Source organism: Mya arenaria, chromosome 1 (genome assembly GCF_026914265.1).
Source record: "Mya arenaria isolate MELC-2E11 chromosome 1, ASM2691426v1".
In the NCBI taxonomy this organism is placed as follows: Eukaryota; Metazoa; Mollusca; class Bivalvia; order Myida; family Myidae; genus Mya; species Mya arenaria.
In genome coordinates this window covers 16,582,221-16,607,253 of record NC_069122.1, presented here as the reverse complement: position 1 = coordinate 16,607,253, position 25,033 = coordinate 16,582,221, and the positions used below count along the sequence as shown (strand labels likewise).

Here is a 25,033-nt window from a genome sequence, read left to right as displayed (position 1 = left end):
CACTGCAGCTTTTTTAATACAGTGAATACTCTTATTTATAAAGACAAACAAGCTATCGTCGTTAAAAAACAAATAAGGCTGCAAGATCAATGATGTGCATTTGCTACCACATGTTATAAAGATTAACATATGTTTCCATCGATATTACAGAATTATTCCAGTGTTGCTTCTTTTAATAAATTAATGACGAAGAATATTCTTAGCGGCTTCCACTAAGATCGATACTGGCTTGTGACGTGCGGCAGAGCTTTCCCACCGTGGTTGCGCTGTTATTACAGCCTTACTAGAAATAGATTTTCATAGAATCACGAGCATTCAATATACGGCGTATATCGTGTAAGTTGTGAAACATTAACTGGAGTATCTAGGAACGATGAGGAAGATAATAATTAATGACTGAAAGGTTTATAGCGAAATGAATGCAATCGATATGTGAAATATTGTGTCGTGAGAGGTAAATAGAAAAATGCATGCCGTTTAAAGTGTATACATTTCGTCATTTCTCTTCCAGAAAGTGGATATTTAATTGTGAGTACTTAGGATTTTTGTGTAGCCATTTCGTTGTGTATTGTTAACATTGTGGGTTTTTCATTTATTTAAAGAGTAACATATCAACTGAACATAAATACAATGTTAAGTAAGCTGCATTATTTTTATTTTTCAACATAAAACAGAAACAAATTTTATCAATGAAAAAACATATTAAAAAAACAATTAATGTGATACGTGTGATAAAATGTTTGCAAATAAAATCACGATACCATCAGGCAAAGCAATTACGCTGCAATATGATGTGCTTTTCAGCGCTTTTAAACGTTTATTGTATATAAGAAAGGAGCGCTATAAAACTCGGGTAAATTATAATATATATCATAACCTGTGGAAATTTATTGTCCGCATGTAAGTGAATTTCAGTTACTTTTTCTTGGTTGAATTTTTGACATTTTATCAAATTTAAAGTATATTCGAATTCAACCAAATTTATTGTTTTAGCAGGCAAATAACGCAACACAAAAAATAATCCAAATGTCAAAACACCGTGTTATTTATGTAAACAATAGCATGTATCAACTGATCATATCAGATCGACTGTCAATAAGTTTTACAACCTAATGTTGTTTACTTGTTTGATACAACTGTCTTATACATGTAATACTTATTGATTCAAAACAATTCAAGAGTCAAGATTAGCTTAATTCACAACTTGATATAGAATATACGATGCAAGGCATAAATTGTCTGGAAATGACAAAAGGAGCCTTATAGAATGTGCATTAAAATATGCAATACTTATTATTTAATTCCAGGTTCAGGTGGTTATCAGCACGCCTGCATGAAACAAAGAATCAAACACGTCCACTAGTCCAGAGTCTAAAATCTGGATATGAATAATTTAAAGTAGCTTTCTATCCATTTTACAGAAAAGTAATTTAATTGGCAAAACGGTTGTCAACGTTAAGCGGTTTCAATGTACATAAAACTACATAAGGTTCAAATTTCGACTTTTATTTTTGGCTAGGATGGGGATGATAATACGCATTTTGCGAGCATATATTAATATTTCGTTGGATAATATTGGAACAGAAATGCAGATAAGCATGGATTATGCGAGCCTTAGTTTTAGCCGTAAAATAAATTGAAGAAAAAGTATTTGTTACATTATCCTCATTAATAATAATTCAATCCATACCATCCAGTTACCAATAAAAAGGCAGACAAGATGGCGGTACAATTAGCACTGTTTAAAGGAGTTGAGGTATCTTATACCGATTTGTATCGTGCATCTGTTTTTCAGTTATCAAAATTGAACAGATAAGCTGTTGAAGAACAGCAGAGTCAAACAGCCACAATTTAACAGTCAATCTGCCAAATCATTTACAAAGTGTTACTCAATAACGTAGTAAATATAGAGCATAAGTTGTTTTTACCACATAAAAAACGAAATGAATAATATTCTTTTGTTGTAGCAGACAAAACCACGACCTGTGTATTGATCATACCGAATTTGCATTGGGTATATATAAAAGAAAGTAAAACACAAAGAACTTTGAAAAAAAACTTTCAAATTTTGTCTGGAAAGTAAAAGGTTTCTATGGTTTATAATACTTTATATCTAAAAAATCTAATTCCTGATCAAATAAAAAAAACACATCCGTTTTCTTTTAGTTCATGAATATGATAAAGAATGCGAGGACACATTATGTTTATAAGGACATTTATTATCATTTTAACCTAATTATCATTGTCATTATTGATATAGATACAGTAATATAAAACCATTATTATAACAATATAATGGGGTTATTAGTATTGCGTTTTGATCCGGGAGGTTGTATTCGACTCGAGTGGGGTTTTGCAGATTCGGATTTCACGAGGCGCAAGCCGATTAAAATCAAAACTGCAAAAATCCACGAGAGTCGAAGACGACATTCCGGATCAAAACCCAGTACTAATAACCCTTTTATTATATACATAACTGGTTAGATCAATTAAAATCCACATGTTTTTATAGTAAATGAAAATTTTACGACGCACTATTTTGTTTTATGACGTCATTTTAACATCGCGCAACGATACTTGTTATGACGTGACCTCACAAGAGTTGAATACGCACGTATTGCACTGGAGTGGAATACTGACTAACAAATGTTGCGATATGTATGTGGTTTTATGATGGGTATATAATCAAAAATATTACATTTACAGAACATTAGTGTTCTATGTTTAATAAACATTGTGCACATATAAAACACGTGCTACGAGGAGGAAGCATAAAATACAAAATCTTATTTCTTAATCAATATTTTTATGTTGTTCTTTTATTTCAGATAACCCCAATAGAATTTGAAAGATTCGAAGATATCTTCTATGTAGTGAATTATAGATGACCTGGGTTCTCTTAACAACGGGAAGTGACACATACAGCTGTATAAAAGGAATAAAGCATGGCCATTTCTCCCCCTGTGGTCATTTAGCAAATACTGTCCGACCACGGTGAAACATGTAAAAACAACGTTGATAATAAGAATAACTTTGAGGGTAAGATATAAATCAAATGCGTTACCGTGGAAAAACTGAAGTCATTTAAGTCCTTTAGAAATAGATAGTAATTGTCAGTACACAAAGACGACAAGCGGCTTCATCAGATTTATGTTTCAAATATTCCAATTTCTTGATTAAAGGATCTCATTTAATAAACGACAGCGTAGGAAGATGAAGTCGCGGCTGTTCTTTGCTTAGCACAATTATTAGCAGTTTCGTGTGTTGGTGTGTAAAAAACGAAAACACCCGATATGATTAAATTTAATATAGTATTAGTAATATGGGTGAACCAAATACAGCGGAATAATTAGTACGTATATTCTAACAGGAAGGAGAGTTATAGGTGCATTCTTCGTCAATTTATTATCTACAAATTAAAAAAACTAAACGATCCTGTCATTAAACCCGTAGAATGTGATAATAGATCAGGTGAACAGTCGATGAATAATTGAGACGCTTTCAGAGATTTCAATCTGGTTTGATATTTCACCACTTCAAACTGACAAATGATATTAAATATGGAAACTTCAACTTTGTTCGAAGACAGATTCGTCGACACATTTGATGTTTTATCATCTTCAGGCTCGTCAATTCAAGTGGGTTGGAAATTAAAAGCGGCAAATATACCTCTAGTGCGGCAATTTCAGGTGCATTATCAAAAGGTTGCAAGCCAATATATTCAATACGGACCATTGCTTCACGCAAATGAACGTGAATATGAAGTAGAACATTAGTAGCAGACACATACTATAAAATTTGTCTCGTTGTGTACAGAAGCAATACAACAGATTATCGAGAATGTACGGATGCCTCAACAACAAACTGGCAACTACCTGTTTCAGTGGGAAGCAGCATAGGGGCTATGTTGGCCCTTTCAGTTATTGTACTTATCGTCTTGTTGTCAAGGTGCAAAGTTCCTCTTCGATACAGAGGAAAGAAATCGAAAAGCTCAACCAGATACGACACAATTCCATCGATGTACCGTGATGACCAGCAGTTTGAGTGTAGTGAAACTGTTACACACGGCAATGACGACGACTTTGTGTCCGAATTTGACGACGAAGCATTCTATGAAGTTCCTCTTCATGATCATACACGGTCAATGCGGACTGTGAATCCTGACAAATCAGCGATACAAAACGGCCAATGCCGTTGCCATGTACATCCTCACGGCCAGGCAAACAGTCAACATAGAAATTCATTGGGACGGATAAATTGCTCACAGCCCCATCATCATACGCGACAATTTCGGGCATACTCTATACAAGCTGATGGTAGTGTTTGCTTTTTTAATCAGCCATGTTCACCGTTAGCGAAAGATCCGAAAATACCGCCGTTAATGAGACAGGACTCAAAACAAGACGAAAATATCTCCCCCACAGGATATAAGCATACGCCCAATACACCTTTCACACGTTCAATGTCGCTTAAAGAATATCCAACAACACGGTCAGATATTACCATGCCAGAACAAAAGGTTGGCTCACCACCCGCTCAGGCTTTTACATTCATCGACGAGATTCCAGAAGTTTTTTCATCGAAAACATCTTCAAAGTCCAACATGTCTGCTGAGGTATCAGCAACTACACCAAGCAGAGCTGTAAAGCGTTTGCTCATCACTGATATTGACTTTGATGATGCAGATATGAGTAAGTACGGTGCCTCGGGTGGGGGTCCGACATCAAATGCTACAGGCAAGACGATAGAAATGACGTCAACGAATCGAATGATTGAATTACCCGATAGTGTTTTGCTCGATGAGCACAGAGTGTAATATTGATGCAATTAAATAGTATGAAATAGCAATCCATGGGCTATGATGTACGCATTATACGTGATAAACACCAGTTAAAAAAAAAGAAAAAAAAACACAAATGCAAACAATTGTATCTTTGATATTGTATGAAACCAGATAAAAATATTTTGGTAAAAATGCTATTTTATTTCCTAAATTCATTCCGTTATATCGAGTTATACCACAAATCGTTACAATAACTACAAGTAAAGATTTTTGTCATTACTTAACTCAGAAATGCACTTCAAATGGTCAAAACACAAATAACATTTGTAAATACGATGAAAAAGAGTAGTTCTCAATGAATAGTGTAAGAAACCTAAATATTTGAAATATTTTTTACCAAATGAGAAATCTTTTACACGTTAAATTATTCGTTATAAGGATCTCATTTTAATGTTATACTGCTCAAAAGTACGTGCAGATGCCAATAGATAAGGAAGATCTCAATGTATAGACAGGTGCGTTTAATTGCAAAGTCTAGCATATGATCATATAACAAACATGCATATAGTGTAGGTACGGTAAAGTGCAAAGTCTTACATATGACCATATAACAAACATGCATATAGTGTATGTACGGTAAAGTGCAAAGTCTTACATATGATCATATAACAAACATGCATATAGTGTAGGTACGGTAAAGTGCAAAGTCTTACATATGATCATATAACAAACATGCATATAGTGTAGGTACGGTAAAGTGCAAAGTCTTACATATGATCATATAACAAACATGCATTTAGTGTAGGTACGGTAAAGTGCAAAGTCTTACATATGATCATATAACAAATATGCATATAGTGTAGGTACGGTAAAGTGCAAAGTCTTACATATGATCATATAACAAACATGCATATGGTGTAGGTACGGTAAAGTGCAAAGTCTTACATATGATCATATACCAAACATTCATATGGTGTAGGTACGGTAAAGTGCAAAGTCTTACATATGATCATATACAAAACAAGCATATACTGCATATAATATAAAAGCCAACGAATGTTTATACTCATTCAGTTTGCTAATAAAACATTGCACAGAAATAAGTTTGATAATAAATCATAACCTTTATATTTCTTGGTCTAAAAATGATCACGACAGCCTTTTTAATACTAACATCTATAAACCCATACATTTCCATCAAACCATAGAATAGCGTCGATTATTAATAAAGTATTTTAATGTTGGAAAACATTTGTGTACCTCTTTTGCAGCTTTGAAACAAGTAGTTACACTGACTTTTTTCAGAACATTACTTACTTATTATTAATGTTTTGTTGAATAAATGCATTCTTTTTATTAATTCATGTTTTGTTTTCTAACCCAGGTAACATAGAAAAAGTATGTTCCAAAAATACAATGTCATCTATCTGATTCAACTTATTCCTAATAAGTACTCGATATAGTCCATTCATCCGGGTCTTTTTTTACTATAATGTTTATTTTATTATGCCTGGTGGCACCAGATTCCTTAAATAACGCCATTGCAATGTATACAGTTACATTATAGGAAGTAAATAGCATATTTTAAAATAGAACAAGATCAATTCATCTTGTTGATGATACATTCAAGAAAAGTAAACTCCATCAACTTCATACTTTCTTCAAACTTATTATGAATACAATACTTTAATGAACGCGCCGCGGAGCAATCGCAGTCAACATAGAAATTCATTGGGACGGATAAAGCAATTGTTATTTGTATGTTGTTTTTCAGGCGAATAATTGGCTAAACTGTTAACTCATTAAAGCCTGAGATGTTGGTATTACTGTAGCTCTGTGTTTTATCCCTGGGCAACATCTGCACAAGGATTAATTTTGATATCTTGACAGGTTTGTAAGTTATGACCAAGGGTAAAGTTTTTCCACGTAGACGACAACGCCACCACGGCTTTATACTTTGATGTGTACCAAGTTTCATTCGAATCTTCCAGAGTTATGATCAAGATTATCGTTATTGCATGCCGACGACGTCAAGGCTATGTTCCAGGATGTGTACACATTTACGTTTGAATCTTCCATTCAGTGTTGGCTTCATAGCCAAGGTCATTGTTTTTGCACGCCGACGACGCCAAGGCTCTGACAATATCTGGACTCTTTTCTTCAAACGAGCTAAACAATGTACAAATTGCGCCATTGACACAGTAATCATGCTGATCATGTTTTATGTCGACCAAAACTGCATCAATTGTCCTAGTAAACTTTGTACTGTTGTTCTATGTTTCTTGTTTTTGAAATTTTGTTTATGTTTTTATGTCTTTGGCGTTTACCCTTAAATTCTAAACGGGGTTTATGTTTAAACTTTTTTGCAAATGAGCTTGTTTCTGTCGTTTTTTACATAAATTTAAGATGCACAGAGTGGATACAAAATATGAAAAGAGACAAGAACATTTGACTATTTAACTGTGACCTTGACCGACGTGCCTGGAATGTAGGTTCTGCATGTTGTCACGATTAGTGAATATTTCACCCACGTTTCATGAAAATAATTTGTAGGATCGCATGAGTGTGGATTGTGGTAAGATGGTATCTTAGTTTAATGAAAACCCTTCAGAAAAATGTGTATGGAAATGCGATGTGTGTTCTGAACGCGATCTCGAAATTATGAACTTTGGATTAGAGTTTGATGAAAATCCTTCAAGGGGTTAATGAGATACGAATTGGACACATAAGTCTTACAGACAGACGGGTGTATGAATGATGGCGCTAAACAGCATTTGTCTTTCCCTGCAAAGCATAGTAGAGAAATAATCACGTAAATGTGGATAAGTAATGAGAAATACCTCACAAAAGAAATTCACAATGACACGATTACTTCTATCATATTTCCGAAAGAGTTTGCATTAAATTTGCTTAATATATTTGAAAAAGGTCAAACACTCCAATCAAATGAGAAACCCCAAGGATACCTTGGCCAACAACTCATATTATTTTGGAAAAACGATGATATATTGTTCTATGTCGTTAATTTTAATGACATGAACTCTCCTAACGAATATAAATATAGGAAAGAAATTAAGCATAGCTGTTCTTTCAGATGAGGTCAACCAATCACGGTGATTTATGTAAGAAATCGGAAAACCTTCGATGTAATATGAGTCGTGTCTGTCTCCGAAGTAACAATTGTACAAGGTATCAACACAACTATATGATTGCATCTGCACTATTAGCACGTATTCCAAACTGTTAATTCTGTGCTAACAATGCAATTTGCGGATGGACAGATCCAAGTCGTTTCCATGGGAAACATATTGACGTATTTAAGTAGTATATCTTCGAAACATAAGTTGTAAGTATTCATTGCGTAGGAAACTAGCGCCTTCATCAGAAATAAATATTTCGAAAGTTGTCTTTTGCTTGTCATATGTATCGGCACTGTATCATATATGTGTGTGTGCGCGCGTGTGTGTGTGTAAAAAAGAACATTTGAACTTATTAAATTTGAATGAGTTTTTATATCACGGTTCGATCAAAAAAGGCGGAGAAAGTACTGCTGATATTCTCACAAGAAGGATAATATACCGTGCACTCTTTGTTTATACAAAAGAGCGTTTGTAAAAACGTTTTAAAAGCTCAAGAGAACGAACAGTCGATGACGAGTTGAGAACTATCAGCCGCTGCAAATGTTCAAATAGTATCAAGCATGGAAACTTCAACATTGTTCGAAGATGGCTTCGTAGAAACATTCGATGTTATGTCATCTACAGCCTCGTCAATTCAAGTGGGTTGGAAACTTAGAGAGGCACATATACCACTAGTCCGGCAATTTCAAGTGCATTATCAAAAGGTTGCAAGTGATTATCTACAATACGGACCATTGCTTCACGCAAATGCACGTGATTTTAAAGTAGGAAACTTGGTAGCAGACACGTACTATAAAGTATGCCTGGTTGTGTTCGGATCCAACAAGATGGATTATCGACAATGCACGGAGGCATCAACAACGAATTGGCAGTTACCTATTTCAGTGGGAAGCAGCATAGGGGCTCTGCTGGCTCTGTCAGTTATTGTCCTTATCGTCTTATTGTCAAGGTGCAAGTTCTCTTCTCGAAACGGAGGTAAGAAGTCGAAAAGCTCAACTAGATACGACACGATGACTTCAATGTATCATGATGATCAGTCCACTATACATGGTAATGATTATGACTTCATGTACCAGTTTGATGATGAAGCATTATATGAAGTTCCGCTAGATGCTTCAATGCGGACATCTAGTAGTAGGCTTCCTGAGACATTGGTACACAACGGTCTATGTAGCGGTCATATGCATCTCCACAGCAAAGAAAACAGTCAACACAGGCATTCACTGGGACGTATTCAAGGCTCAAACCCACATCATGTTATTCGAAAGTCCTGCGTACACTCCATACAAGGCTATTGTAGAGGCTGTTTTTCTCAAGAGTCATGCTCACCTTTTGAAGCATATCCGAAAAGATCGCCGTTTACGAGACAAGACTTAAAACTGGATGCAAATATTTCGCCCATAGATTATACGTGTATGACAAACACACAAATAACTCGTTCTTTGTCGTTGAATGACTATTCACTTACACGGAGAGATGTTTCATTGCCTAAACAAGATGTTAGCTCACACAATGTTGAGTAGTTGACACTTATGGACGAAATTCCAAACATTTCATCATCAAAAATGTCTTCAAAACATAATATTTCTGTTAAGGCAACTACACAAAATACGAATGTAAAACGTACGCTCATATCTGACATTTACTTTGAGTAAGTATGGTGCCTCTGGGGGAGTTTCAACATCAAACTGGCAAAACGATTTAAATGATGTAGACGAAACCATAATTAACATTGCTTGAACACGTATCGATTGATAACCTTACTAGTAATATTAATGCATAGTATGGGTATGTATTATTGTAGTCATTTACAGTAGATTTTAAAATGATCCAGCAAAAAAGCAATGCTCTTCTTTGTACATTTTAGTTCTCGATCACATGCCCTCAATTGTCAATAGGCTTATATTTGAATTCATGTAAAATATGAAATATTCTGATTCGTATTAACGAATCAAATTAAGACTACTAACTAAAAATCGAAACTGACAACTAGTATAGGTTTCTAACATATACTACTTAAACGCGTCAATTTGTTTCTCATTGCAACACTTTGGACTAGTTGTTTAAATTATATGTAAGTCATGTTTAGAGAGATATTTGTGACAGCACGGTATTTATTTTGCTTATCAGCGACTCTGATACCCTTTACGTTAAAGTATAAAGAGTTATTTCGCAAACGACTTAAAAAACTAGACTGTTAATGTAAAGCGTACGTGTAACTATACGTAAAAGTACACGTAGGTGTTGTGTTTTCAAACCTCTCTACCAATTTACCAAAACTCGTGAAATGCTAATACATGTACGTTAAACCGTCTTATTAATGAGGTGGAAACTGCTTATGGCAATTTATTCAGTTATGATTTACCAGAACTAAGTTTTTCATTGTATTGCAATTATGTCAACGAATGTTCAATCTCTTAAATGTTGATAACGAAAGAAAACAAGTCAAATTGAATGGCACTTACTGCTGGCATTTAAACAATAAAAACTCGATATCATAAATACCATGACCTTACATATAATATCATATGAACATTTAAAGCTTATATTCCTATAACTGACTTATTTCCATTGATTGCATTTATTATATGCATATGTGGGCATTTATTACTCATGAAAGCGTACATTAATAATATATTATGACTGTCTTGTTGAAATAAATGCTTTCCTATCACTTCCTTCATGTTTGTTTTCAAATCCCAGGAACTCGAGGTAGACATTTTTGGTAAAACTCACTTGTCTGATTTAAGTCTCTACTAAAGGTAGTTTATTCATGATAGTTATATTTACTGTAAGGAATATTTTATGATGCCTGGTGTCATCATATATACTATGGTATCAAATGAAAAGGCATTCCTACTATAAAGAACGCGGTACATTAAATAATTGTAGAACAGAGTTTTTCTTTATATTACAATATAATCGGACGTAATTAGCATATTTTAAAATGTTCAAGGCCAGAACAACTTAGACCAGTTATTTATCATTAAACTCGTATATCGTACATGTTATTTCTCATCTTATAAAAACTCCTTCAAAAAGAAGCTTATAAAGGATTTTATACTGAAACAAGAGCACAGTGGAGCGATAGCCAATGCTCGTCCTCTATTGTTTTGTTCAACCGAAACAAGAAAAACTTAATAATTGTTATAACCATAGTCATAGAAATTGCTGAACATGTGCATATCATCTATTCCAAAATGTGAACATGGTATCATTGAAATCTTGCTTTCAGTGTTTGAGGGCGCCGACGACGCCAAGGCTATGACAATATCTTTGTCTTTAAGAAACAGACAAGCTAGGAATATATATAAACCAATGGCACAGTGCAATATTACAAAGCGTCTAAATAGTGCGTAGGAATATTGCTTAACTTCCTTTGAAGATAGTATCACTTCTAAAATATCGTATCGTAAATATAAGACTCAACCGGCAAAATACTTTTATTGATTGGCCTTATGTGAAATATTCATCTCAAATCATGTATGGTCTCAAATAACGGAAAGGCAACAGAGATCTAAGTGGGATTGAGTATCATTAATAGGATAAAATACAACGCAAATCCAGGCGCAAACAATGTTCCCTATAATAATTCCCATGGAAGATTCAGAGACGGCGAAAAAGTATAACGGAATGGTTTAAGTACAATTACTTTATAAGTAACTGCATCATTTCCAGACAGAAGTTAACCATTTAAACCCAGAGATTCCGACGAATAAAATTATAATATGGAAGTACATAAATAACAAGAATAACACTACAATAAAACAATACTTGGCTTTTAGTAATCATTTTACATACTTTTGTAATTTGCTTTATCTGTTCAAATAATTGTGTGTGATTGTCGTCGATAAATGGTTCTTAAAGAATAAATAAAACCTGCAATTACTTAAACAGTTATTTGTCAAATATCCTAAAGATCATGAAAGGACTTAGCTTTGCCAACATCGCTGCAGTTAAGAGGGAAAAACTTACATCTACAATACAATTAATGGCAACAATACACGCACTATATGTCACGTATACAGTATAGCCGTCCAAAGAATTGTATTGTTTATGCGAATGGAGTGATCTGTTTAACCGTAGTTTTGAAATGAATAAACAATAAAAAAATTACAGACAAGCCCAGTCAAGAGAAATTCAAAAGTAGACCATTTAAAAGTCACTAAATGGGGTCGTATTATCATCGTATGTACAACAACATATCGTGATATCAATAGTTTCAGTAAAATATTCAATGTGTACGACAAACACATCGTGGGATCTATAATTTCAGCCAACATTTCACTTATTTCTCAAATTAAATTGAAAGTTTTACATGCCACATTAATTACACGTTGCCTAGACTAACTAAAAAACCTTACGATTCCAAGATTTGTTTCGGGTCGCCTCAGAAATATCAATTCGAAAAAGCGATCGGTCGGTTCTTACGTTAACAAGAGGAGTTACAGACTGCTGTAGCTTTATAAAGGGTTATAACTAACTTCTGTACACTGTAGATGTCATTGATCGTAGGTGTCGCGCCATTTTGGGTACAGCATTACTCCTTCAGCGGATATCCGATCAAATTCCCTCTTTAGCTTCAGAGTTTTGTTAAAATCACGCATGGGTATGTGATGGAGTCAAGCCAGAAATATATATGTATAGAATGTATAAAAACGATGTTTTCAAGTTACAAAATATACATATAGCATATTGCAGCAGTAGAATGTTATAAAATATTTGAGCTTGGAATACAGTATCTAAGCAGAAGATATGTTACTAGAACAAGATGACAGAGAGGTTCTTAAATATAGACAGACACATGACGTACCAATATAGAGCTGGGAAAAAGCATTAGATTTTCTTCATGGATTCCCTAGAGGAGTTTACTACGGAATCCCATAGTAATGTAGTGACATGCTCTATAAGCCTCTAGTTTATTGGCGTCTAGAAATGGTATATTTCATTTAAACTACTGTATCTCAATAAAAATGTTGATCTCTTGAAATAAACGCTGAAATATGCATTAATTCATCAAAGTTTTTACAGTTTTCAAATTAAAGTTTTCATAAAAGAGCGTTCCTAATTTACCAATGATGTCTGGACAGGAATTGTACCCAAAATAGGATATCTGAACAATCCATTATTGGTTTTATAGTTAATATTTTTTTTCTTTCTAAGCTCTTATTACAGAAACGGTTTAATAGTTTGTTATATGCACTTGCAGAGATGAGAGAAGAAGAATCATGGTGTTTATGAAAATGATATCGATCTAGATGTAGATCGTGAAAATAGTTTCCCTAGTGAAAATAATAGCTCATTCTGGTCGCTAAATGAGGAACGAACCAACAATGTAACATTTTTATTAGTGGTATTTTGTTTCACATCCAACATTAAGGCCACACCAAATTGATGTTTTCGTTTCGCACCGTTTTTGAAATGTAAAAGATTTTTGCACCAAGAAGCAAAAAGGTTTTCCAAAAGCAATTTGACAATAAAAAGATTGCAAAATGGCCAGTGTGTTCAGAACTTTGTTAAAGTTATTATCACATTTAATAGCATCGCTGTTCATTTTAAAAAATGAATATTTGTAAGCACGCGCATAGACTATGATAAAACTCATATAGCGGGAACAGTTGTTTCGAACCTTGTAATGTTGTAATCACGAACTAACTATCCTGAACATCTGCCATAGACACATATTTAAAACTAGTTAAAATGTTGTTATTAATGGTTTTTCTAATTAAAAGAGACAAACAATTTCTTATTTCGAAAGGCAACATTGATAGATCAGGTAACTGTCTTTTAAACTCTAAACAACTGTAATTTAAAAGCAATAATTACAGTGTTAATTATCTAGTCCTTGACAAGATGCATTTGCGTATTTTGTTAAAGATTTTTTCTCTAGACAAGTACAACAGATGTTGTTTAAAAATTGTGTTAACATGAACAGAGGCTTCTTTGATTAAAGTCCAATATTCCTGTCGGATGGCAAAATGATGATGAAAATGTTGAGGTATATTTTTGACCCCTAACCACGTTGCGATAACATGCATAGATGCATCTTTGAACGCAGTCAAAATACTCATGCCTTATGGCATTATGGTGATGAGAATGTTTATTATTGACCCTAGCCGTATTTTTTACGAACATGTTTGCAACACACGTACTTATCATTAACAATAACACAGTCAATAATTATACCACTGTTAGAAACAGATTATCAGCAAGAATATTGTCAATCCATCATATATTTATCTCTAAGTCTTACTTAAAGGCTGAGCTTTGAAAGTACTCTTTTAAGACAATAAAATCTCTCCAATTTGATCATATTTTTAATTTAATATTCTTCACTAAAAATCGCAGTTTGGAAAATATGTTTACAAAATTCAAGACTGTAAAATAGTACAATTTAAGTGAACAAAAATAGTCATACGTCTATACTAAACTTTGTATTCCTCTTTAAAAATAATAATATGTAGGGGAAACAACAATTGGAAATATTATAAAACCAATGTTCAGTAAAACACATTTCTATCAAATAGTTATAAAGTTACATCAACCATATATAAGTGTGTTTTGTCTAAATTATACTAAAGTTCCTGATGTATATCACAACATACAATATTTAAACTAATCTATGGATGCTTGATGTGTTGATAGTGGAATACGAATATAAAGTCTACATTACACAAATGATAGACTGTAGCTGAATTGTTGACTATCAGCTATCGAACAGTTAACTGTTGCCAACCAAAGACAACCGAATAAAAGACATGCCAAGAAAAACTTGACAGCGAACAGTTCATGGAGTAGGCATCGATTGATCTTCAGTGGTCGTCGAACTTTTTGGTACAAAGATTTAATAAAGCAATACTTGAAAACATATAATTATATAATATACTAAATGTTCTGCATTATTAAAATCGGAAAATAGTGTCACCATTCATTACTTCACACTTAAATGTATCTTTACAGGTGCTAAATCGTTGGTCGCATACTTTACTGTTTTTGTATTATGTTCAGTTACTTATAGTAATGTATTTTACATCGACTATGTTCAAAAATATGTTCGTAAACATAGTATGTGTACGCGTGGACATTGTTTTTCAAGACTGTGAACTGTTTATTACAGTTGTGTAATAACGGTGTCTTTGACAACAAATCGTGATATGACATACATTATAAGGTCATCCGAATTTATTTGTGTTGTAAACTTTCCTACGAGCAAAACTACGTAAACAAATGTCGAATGAAAAACAATTGTACTTATTTCATCTTGTTTAGAACTGCATAGGTGTTGGTAATAAATCCGCTATCATAACATTTCCTGTAAATATATTACATAAGGTTAACATGTGCACGAATCTTTAATGCGTTCCCTTTTTACGCTGGTATATCGTGCCATTGAAGACTGTCGTTTTCTTTGTATCGAGGACAAAACGCTAATAGGTTTATAAGGAGAATCAACGGAAATATACTTAGCTGATAAAAGAACAGATTGCACAAGACGCGATAAAAAACCTTTCATGATACATATCTCCTGAGAAAATATTATGAAACGAAATGGCCTTTAGAACCCGCAGATTTAAAACAATACCAGGTGCTTCACCATGTGCATACTGACATAAATTTTGAAGTTCAAAGTACACAATCTCCTAAAAAAATCAACCTCACACACATCGTATAACTCTATTTTGCTGTTAAAAAGTTTCCATCATACTACCATTAGTTTAAACAGTATGACGCACAGCAGATTTCAATGGTAATAAGAATCCATGAATGACATAAAATGAAGCAGAAGATGCATTTGCGTAATTGGTTATGTCAGGATATGTAAGGTTTTCAAAACAATTTCAACAGCTGTTCAGCAGGTTTATGAGAATTCATAAAACACTTCTTTTAAAGTCCAAATACCTGCGTCCAATTTGTTAACGAGCATGCTAATACCTTCCCAAACAGAAATGTTAACTATTACTCTTATACACTATGACACAAACGAGTATTCCAAAAAAAAGTTGAAAATAAAAATAAATGCAAAAAGGACACTTTGTTCCAAATTATTAAAAGTTATCATCGTTGTTAACGGCATTGTTATATTAGAAGTGCTCTATTTTGTAGCATACACATATACTAAGATAAAACACGTAAAGCTGGAACGGGTGTTTCGAAACTTGTAGGAAATACTGTAGATCATAACAGTTTCCATTTTCGTTCAAGAGTAGTAAGAACGTTGTTTCATTTTGACATTGTGAATGATTTTGAATAATTGGCCCTTAATTTTTGTATGTAGATTACATGAACATGTATACGCAAGGATTGTATTACATTTTGGTGGGAAAAAACTCTAATTTCTAAATTTTTCTATCTGTCTTTCATACAGTATGATGCACAATGTTTTTTTTTGTCATGAAACATGGATCTAACAGTTCCACAATATATTTAGAGACAATTTAAGACGTATCTGTAAAATTATCTGCCGCAATATGAGAAAAAAAATCATATTTACTTCTTCTTTTTTTAATACTTATATGCTAGCATTTTTGTTTCGGGTATGTTACTGCCAAAGACATTTCACCAATAAATAGTGTTCATACATTGCTGTTAAGAATATGAAAGAAGTATTAGACATGCTGGTTAGCTGAAAAAGGGCGTTAACACAGATGTTATATTTGTTTGTATCAACCATATTCGTACGTCACGGGCGAATGCAGCCAATACCTTAATGTGTATCAATATTGACCATGGTAAACGTGCAGTAAAATAACAGCAAACACTTGCGAAATTTAAATACGGATATTAATAGCATGATATATAACATTATATACGTATGCGTAGGTAGTTCAATTTGAGGAAGATTATTATTTTAAATTTATATATAATTCGTAAAAACTCAAATTACTGCACGTAAGCAGAAGATATTTAACTAGAACTGTCATACACCAAACAAACGGAAGAGCGTTCGGGCAAACGAGTAAAAATATACTCAATGCCAACTCTGACGTCTTGCTTAGTAAGTGACATAAAATGTAACTTTCTTTCCCCGAGTAAATAACAGGAACACATGAAAAGAATGGCAAACGAAGCAGGAGTTACAGTCACCGAAGGAAATCAATCGATCTCGTTGGTTCTTTCGCATCAGTATAAAAATGTACTCAAATACCTTAATATCATCGAACTTAGATTAATGAGATTCATGAAATATAACTAATATCTCTCTGGAGTTTATTATAAGAACGGATGAAAAATATGGCCGAGAAATCAGCCTTTCAAGAATACGATAGTGACGCATGTCTAATGAGCAACAGGATTTCCCTAACGAATATATCGCACCGAGGATGCGAATTTCTAAAATAACAGAATGTTAAAAAGTTGAGAAACTGCACCTGCAAGCCGCAGAGCGCAATTAACAAATGTATGATACATGACTTTATGATATCTAATGGATCGTCAATGTTATCTAAAGCATATATTCACATTGCTGAGAGTGGTTATTAAAATTAAATTAAAATGTTACGAGATCCATAATTTACCCTTATACTAACTTCATCCAATGCTAAAGTCGATAAAACCACTCGGGTGATTGACACAATTATATATTACCATCGTAATTGTTTCAAGCGCTGTCATGAATTCATCAGCTCTATGTCTCTTCGGTAAGTAGCCTTCATAAAGTATGTAAATAGTTGGAACGGCATACTGATTTGCATTGAGACTCAAATGAGGTTTCATGATATGGCTATGAACTTGCAGTGAAAATGAATAAAATCATAATTTGGTTTAGTGTTCTTTTTACCTCTTTTACATTTCTCACATATATATATATATATTTTTTTTATTTATATATTTTGAATATATATGTATATATATATATATATATATATATTCGAGAAAAAAATAAAGAAGAGCAGGAAAAATTGTTCTAGATTATTGTACGGAATGTTAAATTAGGGCTTGGTATGAGATATGGTTTAGTTCTTAATAAAATACCATGCGACTGAATGTGCAATTTGCAACAATGGATTTTCTCATTTTGCAAATCAGATTATGACTTGGATTGGTTTCGAGTCTGAAACTCCCTTTAAAAGAATTATGCTATTCTGATGAAAGAACGTGTTGGAATTGATATTTTGAATATTTTAATGCTTGGTTTTTGTCATGGGAACGTAGCCTCGGTAGATGTCAGATCTTTACTGAAATCGATATGGTTTATTGTGTTGATATCGGTGTAGGCTTTCGCATAAGCGTAATTTTAGCCATCTGAGTAATCCTTCATGCCTGCTTTCCTTGAAATTTGTGTTGCTTCACAGAGGTTAATGTTTCTGTTGATATAGTTTCCATCGCCGAATTTATTCTGTGTCTGGCAGACTGTTATTTGGAAAAGCGATTGTTATCTATTATCACAAACATCAAGAGTGTTTCTGTCAAGGGGAAAAGTTGATTGAGCATCTTTGGTTGGGGCATATTAAATTGTTCTGTCCGAATGAGTTTTCCAATCAAGTCAACAATGTTGGCACTTTTTCCGTCTACTGCTTCATGCTTTACTTTCAAGGAAATAACTATTTTCACTAAACGTAAATAACCATGGTTCTCAGCGACACAAGCCCAGTTCACACCTCAAGAACCAAGCTCAACAGTATGCAATGTGGAACTTGCCCATGATTTTTCAGAGTTATAAAAAATCCCAATGTTTAAGCGGTTATCTTAAAATCAACGCTCTTACGATGCATCTGTTTTACTGCTTCAATAACTTTCATCTCTTCATACCTTTAACAAAAAATGTATTTTTTCATCTACATTTCTAGACCGACAACACGGATGCCTTGCCGTTGCAACTATTTTAAAAGTTAGAGTGTTACGACACCATAGGACAAGACAAAGTTGTGATGTCAAATAAAATAATTAAAACAACCGGGATAACAAGCCTAGTAGCCTTTACTTATAGACCTACCCTGTCAAACCCTCAAAGTATTCATATAAAACGTTATTTAATGTTAATTTTTGATTGTACATCACTCTAAATAATAATTATTCCCTTCCTTTATCAGATTCAACCAAAAGAAGGCCCACGAGGGCCATTGCTCTACTGGCATAGCTTTTTTGGTCATTTCTATCCAGAACATATACGTCTCTGTATTAGGAAACTGATAGTTCACTTGGAACTTTATGTGTCAATATATGGACGCCGCCATTACAGTCTTGTAATATGTAACGTTAATTATGAATTTTGCAATTAATATCAATAACTAAGCAATACAAAACTATATAGAGGTTCTGTTAACAAACTGCATTATAGTAACTTTAAAACATTCAATAACCATATTCCAGTCATGTATGAGCGGATCTGGCTGTTTTTCGAAAGCATCCGAGCTCTCATGGATATGTATCTACTTAAACGAAGTTTTAAGATCAAAACTGAAAACTTTAAAAGCAGTTGTTTTAAGACGGACAGACGCAAGGAAACGGATATCGCGCCATCGCATTAGCTATTCCCTCTCATCTTCTCATCTGATAGCGATACCATTGAGATTCAAATAATCTCAGAATCATCCCCTGAAATCTCAATGTGCAATCATAACATTGCGGAATGCCCTGTGAACGATATCTCTGCAACATTATCTAAAGTAATGACAAGAAAACCGTTATTCATCTATAAAAGCTACCGAAAAGATTAATGTTTCTCATGCAAGGCGCGAATGCACTGTAGCAACTGTAGTGAATAACAACATATGTATGTCTTCTTTATACCTATCTGCTCTACCACGATATACGACTCAGCGACTGGTTCGATTACTAGTCTGTCATCAGCTCTACGACCGTCTCCCTTTCTACCGCATTCATCTCTTCTCTTCCCGTCTCTATCCTGCTTAAGTCTCTCCTGTTCAAAACCATTCATACACAACTTATTCAGGGGCTTGTTTATATCAACCTTCACATATCAATAAGCAGATCGAAGTAGTGTCAGAAAACACATAATCTGCCATTCCTTTGTTTCTTTATTGCTTTCCCTGCAAGTATTGTTCATGTTTGCATGTATTCGCTCGTATTATATATTGAACATTTCAAACCTATGGTGACTACCTGAAGTATCAAATCAAATTTCATTCGTGTGATGTTGCCAGTTTTATGTATTCCGCTCTTTTGTGATATATGCCAAAGGAGAATAATCAACTAATATATTGATTAATTATTGATTTTCTAAAGATATTATTGGCTCACTTAATCGCATTTGATTATAAAGTCACTGTAAATGTAGGATTTTAATTCGACATTTTGAAATCAATATGATTTAATAATTTGAAAACGGTGTAGTTTTTCGCATGATATTTCAAAAAAGATAAATAATCTTTTCTGTCCAATTGTCCATATTTTTGGTTGATTCATCAGTCCGAATGTATCTCTTTATTTTGTGTTGTCGTCGACTTTACAGCAAATTTGACAGTTATCGATAATTTTGAAAGGGCAAGATATTATCAAATACATGTTTGGATTGTTTTTGTCAGGGGAATGGGGATGGTAGAGCATCTCGGCTGGGAAGAGAATCTTATTGCGATGGCATTATTTGCACTTTTGTATCCGAACGCTTCGTGGAGAAGTCAAGAGAAGAAATTATTTCATCGTTTTTAAGTTGAAAGCCAAGCACAGCATTGTGAAAATCACCGAAAGTTTAAGACACGGCAATATTTTGAAAACTCTGTGAAGCCACGCACAAGCAATTGCATGACTTCCAATAATGATGCAATTGTATGAATACTGTTTCTGTACACTTTTTGTAAATGCATGGACTTTTCCTATTGATATGCTCATGTTTTGGTGTTCATTGTTGTAGAAATTACAGAGTAGAAAATTCTGGGACGTCGCAATACAACCATCATATATATGACTTGCATATAATAATATATTAGAAACACAATGAATGTTAATAATTTACAATGGGAAATAGTGTTAATAGTATTGTATAAATGTGTTATTGGAATTGTTTATTTGTTCCAAGAAAAATGAATGCTGCCGTCAAAAAAAACTCATCATTCCACCCTTTATAATAACAACATGATCTTATAATTGAGGTATCAATACATCTGAATGGGGGGGGGGGTCCCGTTTCCCGTTTTGAGAGCAGTGAAATCCACAGTGAGCAACTGTCATCATCCTCGGGGAATTGCTTCAGCCGTTTTCTCCTTTTCCTCGGTAAGGGCCCTTGATGCGTGCAGGAAAACTGAGAACAAAACTCCCTGCAAATATAAATATATGATCGTGAAAGATATTTACCGTAATTAAATAGTTAAAAATAAAAAAATCACTCCGCAAATGACGTAATAAAAAACAGTCGATCCAATTTAACGTAGTTCCGTCTTTTTGTAAATTATGATATCAGAAACTGGCCTCTTTTGTCAAGTTTGTAAATTGGTGTCATTTCTAAATTGGTGTCGGTGTATGCATCTTTCAGTTCTTAATAAAATAGCTAGTAAAAGGTTTAAATGTTTGTGCACAGTGTTATCGATTTTCAATTATGTTTACTTAGGCCAAATGATCGTCATTTTTGCCAAATAAGTTAGACAGCGGAAGTCGAGGAAGTACATCTAAAACTTTTGTGACATTGTCCATTTTCTTATGACGTCAAAATGTTTCTTTAGCGTCTATATGGCGAAAACCAATTTAACATGATGACACATTTACATCAGATATTCAAATTCAATTGCGATAGCCATGTTAATAAAGTTGGGGCCTTGATCTTTTTCCTTTACCTGATGGTGAGCAGCTCGTACAAATTCGGAGTTCGCAGTCACTGTCACAGCCTTCAAACTATCACCAGTTCCAAATATTACATGAAAACAAGCAGCTACATGTCCACCAACTAGGTTTACATTGTTTAGTTCATACATTAACTATATTTCCTATCAACATTAAAAACAAAATTATATATAAAAACCAACGTATGTTCTTCTTCTCATTATTATTATTAGAATCATTCAAAACAGACTTTACCTACGACCGGTCTTTAATTTTCCCAGTATTCGGCATAATGTCGGCTCTAAACGACGGTTTGTCAGGAACAACATTTACCCTTGACAACAGATCCTCTGCACGTCTCTTTTCAGCTGGACCTCCAAGTAACATCTCAACATTTTAACCCTCATTTTTTCAAACTTATTAAGAAAGCAGAATATTTCATATGGTTTAATAAATCATTATCGCATAATTTGTAATCAGTTGAGATTAATTTCAGAGGAGACAAATAAGTGTGCACATTAAACGGGTTTTGGATGTAATTAATCATTTAGAGTTTCTTATATTTGCAATATGCACCCTTTGAAATTTGCATTTCGTATAAACACGAAAACACGTTTGTAATTTAATGAAAATGCAGGTTCGGTTTCATAGAATACTTTACGAGCAACAGCCGTCACAGAAACAGGGCGCCAGGCTGCCGCTTTTAAGCTTCAAAATTACAAATTTTTGGTGAAACATGCATGGGTCACTGTGAAATTAAATTTCATGCAAAATCATAATGTCGAATAATAAACGGCCATAAAATTGAATTAAATACAAACTAGATTTTCCATTATGGATGAATTACGTACGATAGATTATTGAGAACCCTTGTACGAAGTTTTAGTGCAATATATTAAATAGTTGCTGAGATATTGACTTGTGTGTCCTTTCCAGCATAATCTTACCCATAATTTTTAAGACAAACAAAACAGAAAAGTTTCAATTCAATACATCAAGTAGTTGCTGAGATATTGACTTGTATTTTCATACAGGCAAAACCTTAAGTAGAATTTCTTTATCAAATAACAGAGGGGCAAAATTTGCAATAAATGCAAGCTTAGCTAGTTGTTGACTAGAATGGGCTAACATACAAATCATTAACCAGAAATTCGAATTCGAATAATAAAGGGTCAGGATTTAATGTATATGCAACTTGAGTAATATTACTTCATTTCTTGAATAGGTTTGATTGATGAGAGCCCTCGTATGAAGTTTGAATGCAAAACATGCAAGTGGTTGTTTTTTAACAAGATACAAGAATCATTACTTAAAGTTTAGTTAGGAACTCGTTGTTTTTGGAACAAGTCTTAAGTTGTAAATGAGATATTAACTTATGCATGCTTACATGCAAAACATTAACCAACATTTCTATGTTGAATAAAAACGACCATAATTTTTATAATATACATTATATACAAAATAAAGCAATCTAACTATATTAATTAAGAACAATGAATGGATAGTCGAAAACACCTGTCAAATATTTCATTGTCTTTCATGAAGTATTTGATATATATTTGGATATGGACTCAAATGTGGTTACATGCTCGACCGTCTCAAAGACGCTAGAGAGAGTAGTATAACTCTCAATATTATTTGCTAAAAACTGTCAAAAGGATAATCCAATCAAACTAAACGAGACTGTTTTGCCGCAAATAGGAAAGTATCTCAATAATTGGCATAAATGATGTATTTAAATCATTACGTTTAACATATCATATAAAAATGATGTCAATTTGTGCAACACTGGACTTTCTCTTTCCTCTGAACCTTGCTCAGAGATAATTTTCTCTTTTAACCGGAAGTAACAGCCTCCGTGGGCCACCACAGACACCAAAGTTATGAGGGCTGTCACATCTAAATTCACTCCTGCAATTCTGTCAACTGTGTTTATTTTGCTTTGTTGCAATACAGATACCATAGGAGAATAATCAACTAATGGATTTATTAATAACTCGTCTTCGATAAAATTGAGCATTGACTCTCCGCCAAATGTCCATTTTGCAATAATAAAATCGCTCTTTTCCGAATGTTCAATTTGCGTCAGTTTTCGTCTGGAAATGATTTTCATGTGTAACCATGTCAATAGACGTATTGTGATGAAATAAAGCCTCTGATCTGACATCTTCTGATTGTTTCATTTCAGTGCATGGAGTTGATTGAGCATTATTTTCTGTTGAAGAATCTATTGTTTTGTCTGATTCAGTAAAACAGATTACGGGGCGGTCAGTATAATGTGCAATGATATCGGCAATTGATTCATGGCTTAATGTCTTATCATCTTTCTCAAAACCTGATTTTACACTTTCACATCGTAGCTCAACATTTTGAAATGTGGAACTGGCTTCATTATCCTCAGAAATATCTTTGTTTTGCGGGTTTTCTGTAAAGGTATGCTTGAACGATACTTCTTCTGTACTGCTAGAATTACTTTTATCGCTATCTGTGTTACATAACTGTAAACCAGTTAAAAAAATAATATCTTCATATACATCGACCACTTGACCTACAGTACTGACGCCTAGCCGGTGCAATTCTTCAGTAATAATGCGTGTAACGCCTCCATATAACGCGAACAATATCTTTGGTTCAACAAAGTTGATGGGATGGACTGTTGAACACGAAGTAGTCCGCCGCCTGACTGACGATGTCTTTTTCTTCGAATTGGCTCTGTCCTATTAAATACGAATAAATTCAGAATTTTGTATCATCAATCCACTGCAACTTAAATTTAAAAGAATCTGTGATTAAATAAATGAGACATTTTGCAAATACAATAATGTTATTTCAGTCACGATATTTCTGCCGCAATCAATATTCCCTAACAAAAACGAACACTATATCACTTGATCTCTTTGCAGAACTGATTTGACGGATATCCTATCAATCCATTAGCTTACGAGATAAAATGCCGTTTCATCAATAATAGTATTCTATCTTGTCTATCTCACTTTCTAGTAATATGAACAGATAGCTGTTTACCATCGAAAACACAAAACAGAATACTAATGAAAAAAACACGCGAAAAAGCGGTTTTAAGAAAATAAAAACGAGATACTAAACAACTTTTTTATTTGAATTTACACATTGTGTTTTCTATTATTTCTACCTACTGAAAATATGTCCAGAAATAGTTATAGAAAATTCTTTGAAATATATATATATATATATTATACATATACAATGATGTTTAGGTTAAATTTGATTGGCAGAAAACAGTATATGCCATACCATTACTAGTATAACGTTTCAACATTAACGTATATATATTTTTACAGGCCGTGAAACAAGAGTTGACGTCATGTAAGTTAAGGTTTTTAATTGACTGAAAATAAAGGTAATATTGAATGTCATT

General features: G+C 33.6%; 2 protein-coding genes and 1 pseudogene across 2 annotated transcripts; 2 read left to right on the top strand and 1 right to left on the bottom strand.

Annotated features, from left to right (window-relative positions):
- Positions 1–298: 298 nt before the first annotated feature.
- LOC128237925 (uncharacterized) lies at positions 299–6,045 on the top strand (annotated as a pseudogene).
- A 2,438-nt stretch (positions 6,046–8,483) lies between these two features.
- On the top strand, positions 8,484–9,446 carry LOC128225097 (uncharacterized). The gene has a single exon (XM_052935127.1). The coding sequence runs from the start codon at positions 8,484–8,486 to the stop codon at positions 9,444–9,446; it is 963 nt and encodes a 320-aa protein (XP_052791087.1).
- Positions 9,447–21,025: 11,579 nt separating this feature from the next.
- On the bottom strand, positions 21,026–22,023 carry LOC128225089 (UPF0415 protein C7orf25 homolog). The gene is made up of 3 exons (XM_052935114.1): positions 21,896–22,023; positions 21,651–21,735; positions 21,026–21,137 (listed from the first exon to the last, which is right to left on the bottom strand). Exons 1-3 carry the CDS (start codon positions 22,021–22,023, stop codon positions 21,051–21,053), a joined length of 300 nt encoding a protein of 99 aa, XP_052791074.1. The 3' UTR covers positions 21,026–21,050.
- Positions 22,024–25,033: the final 3,010 nt, after the last annotated feature.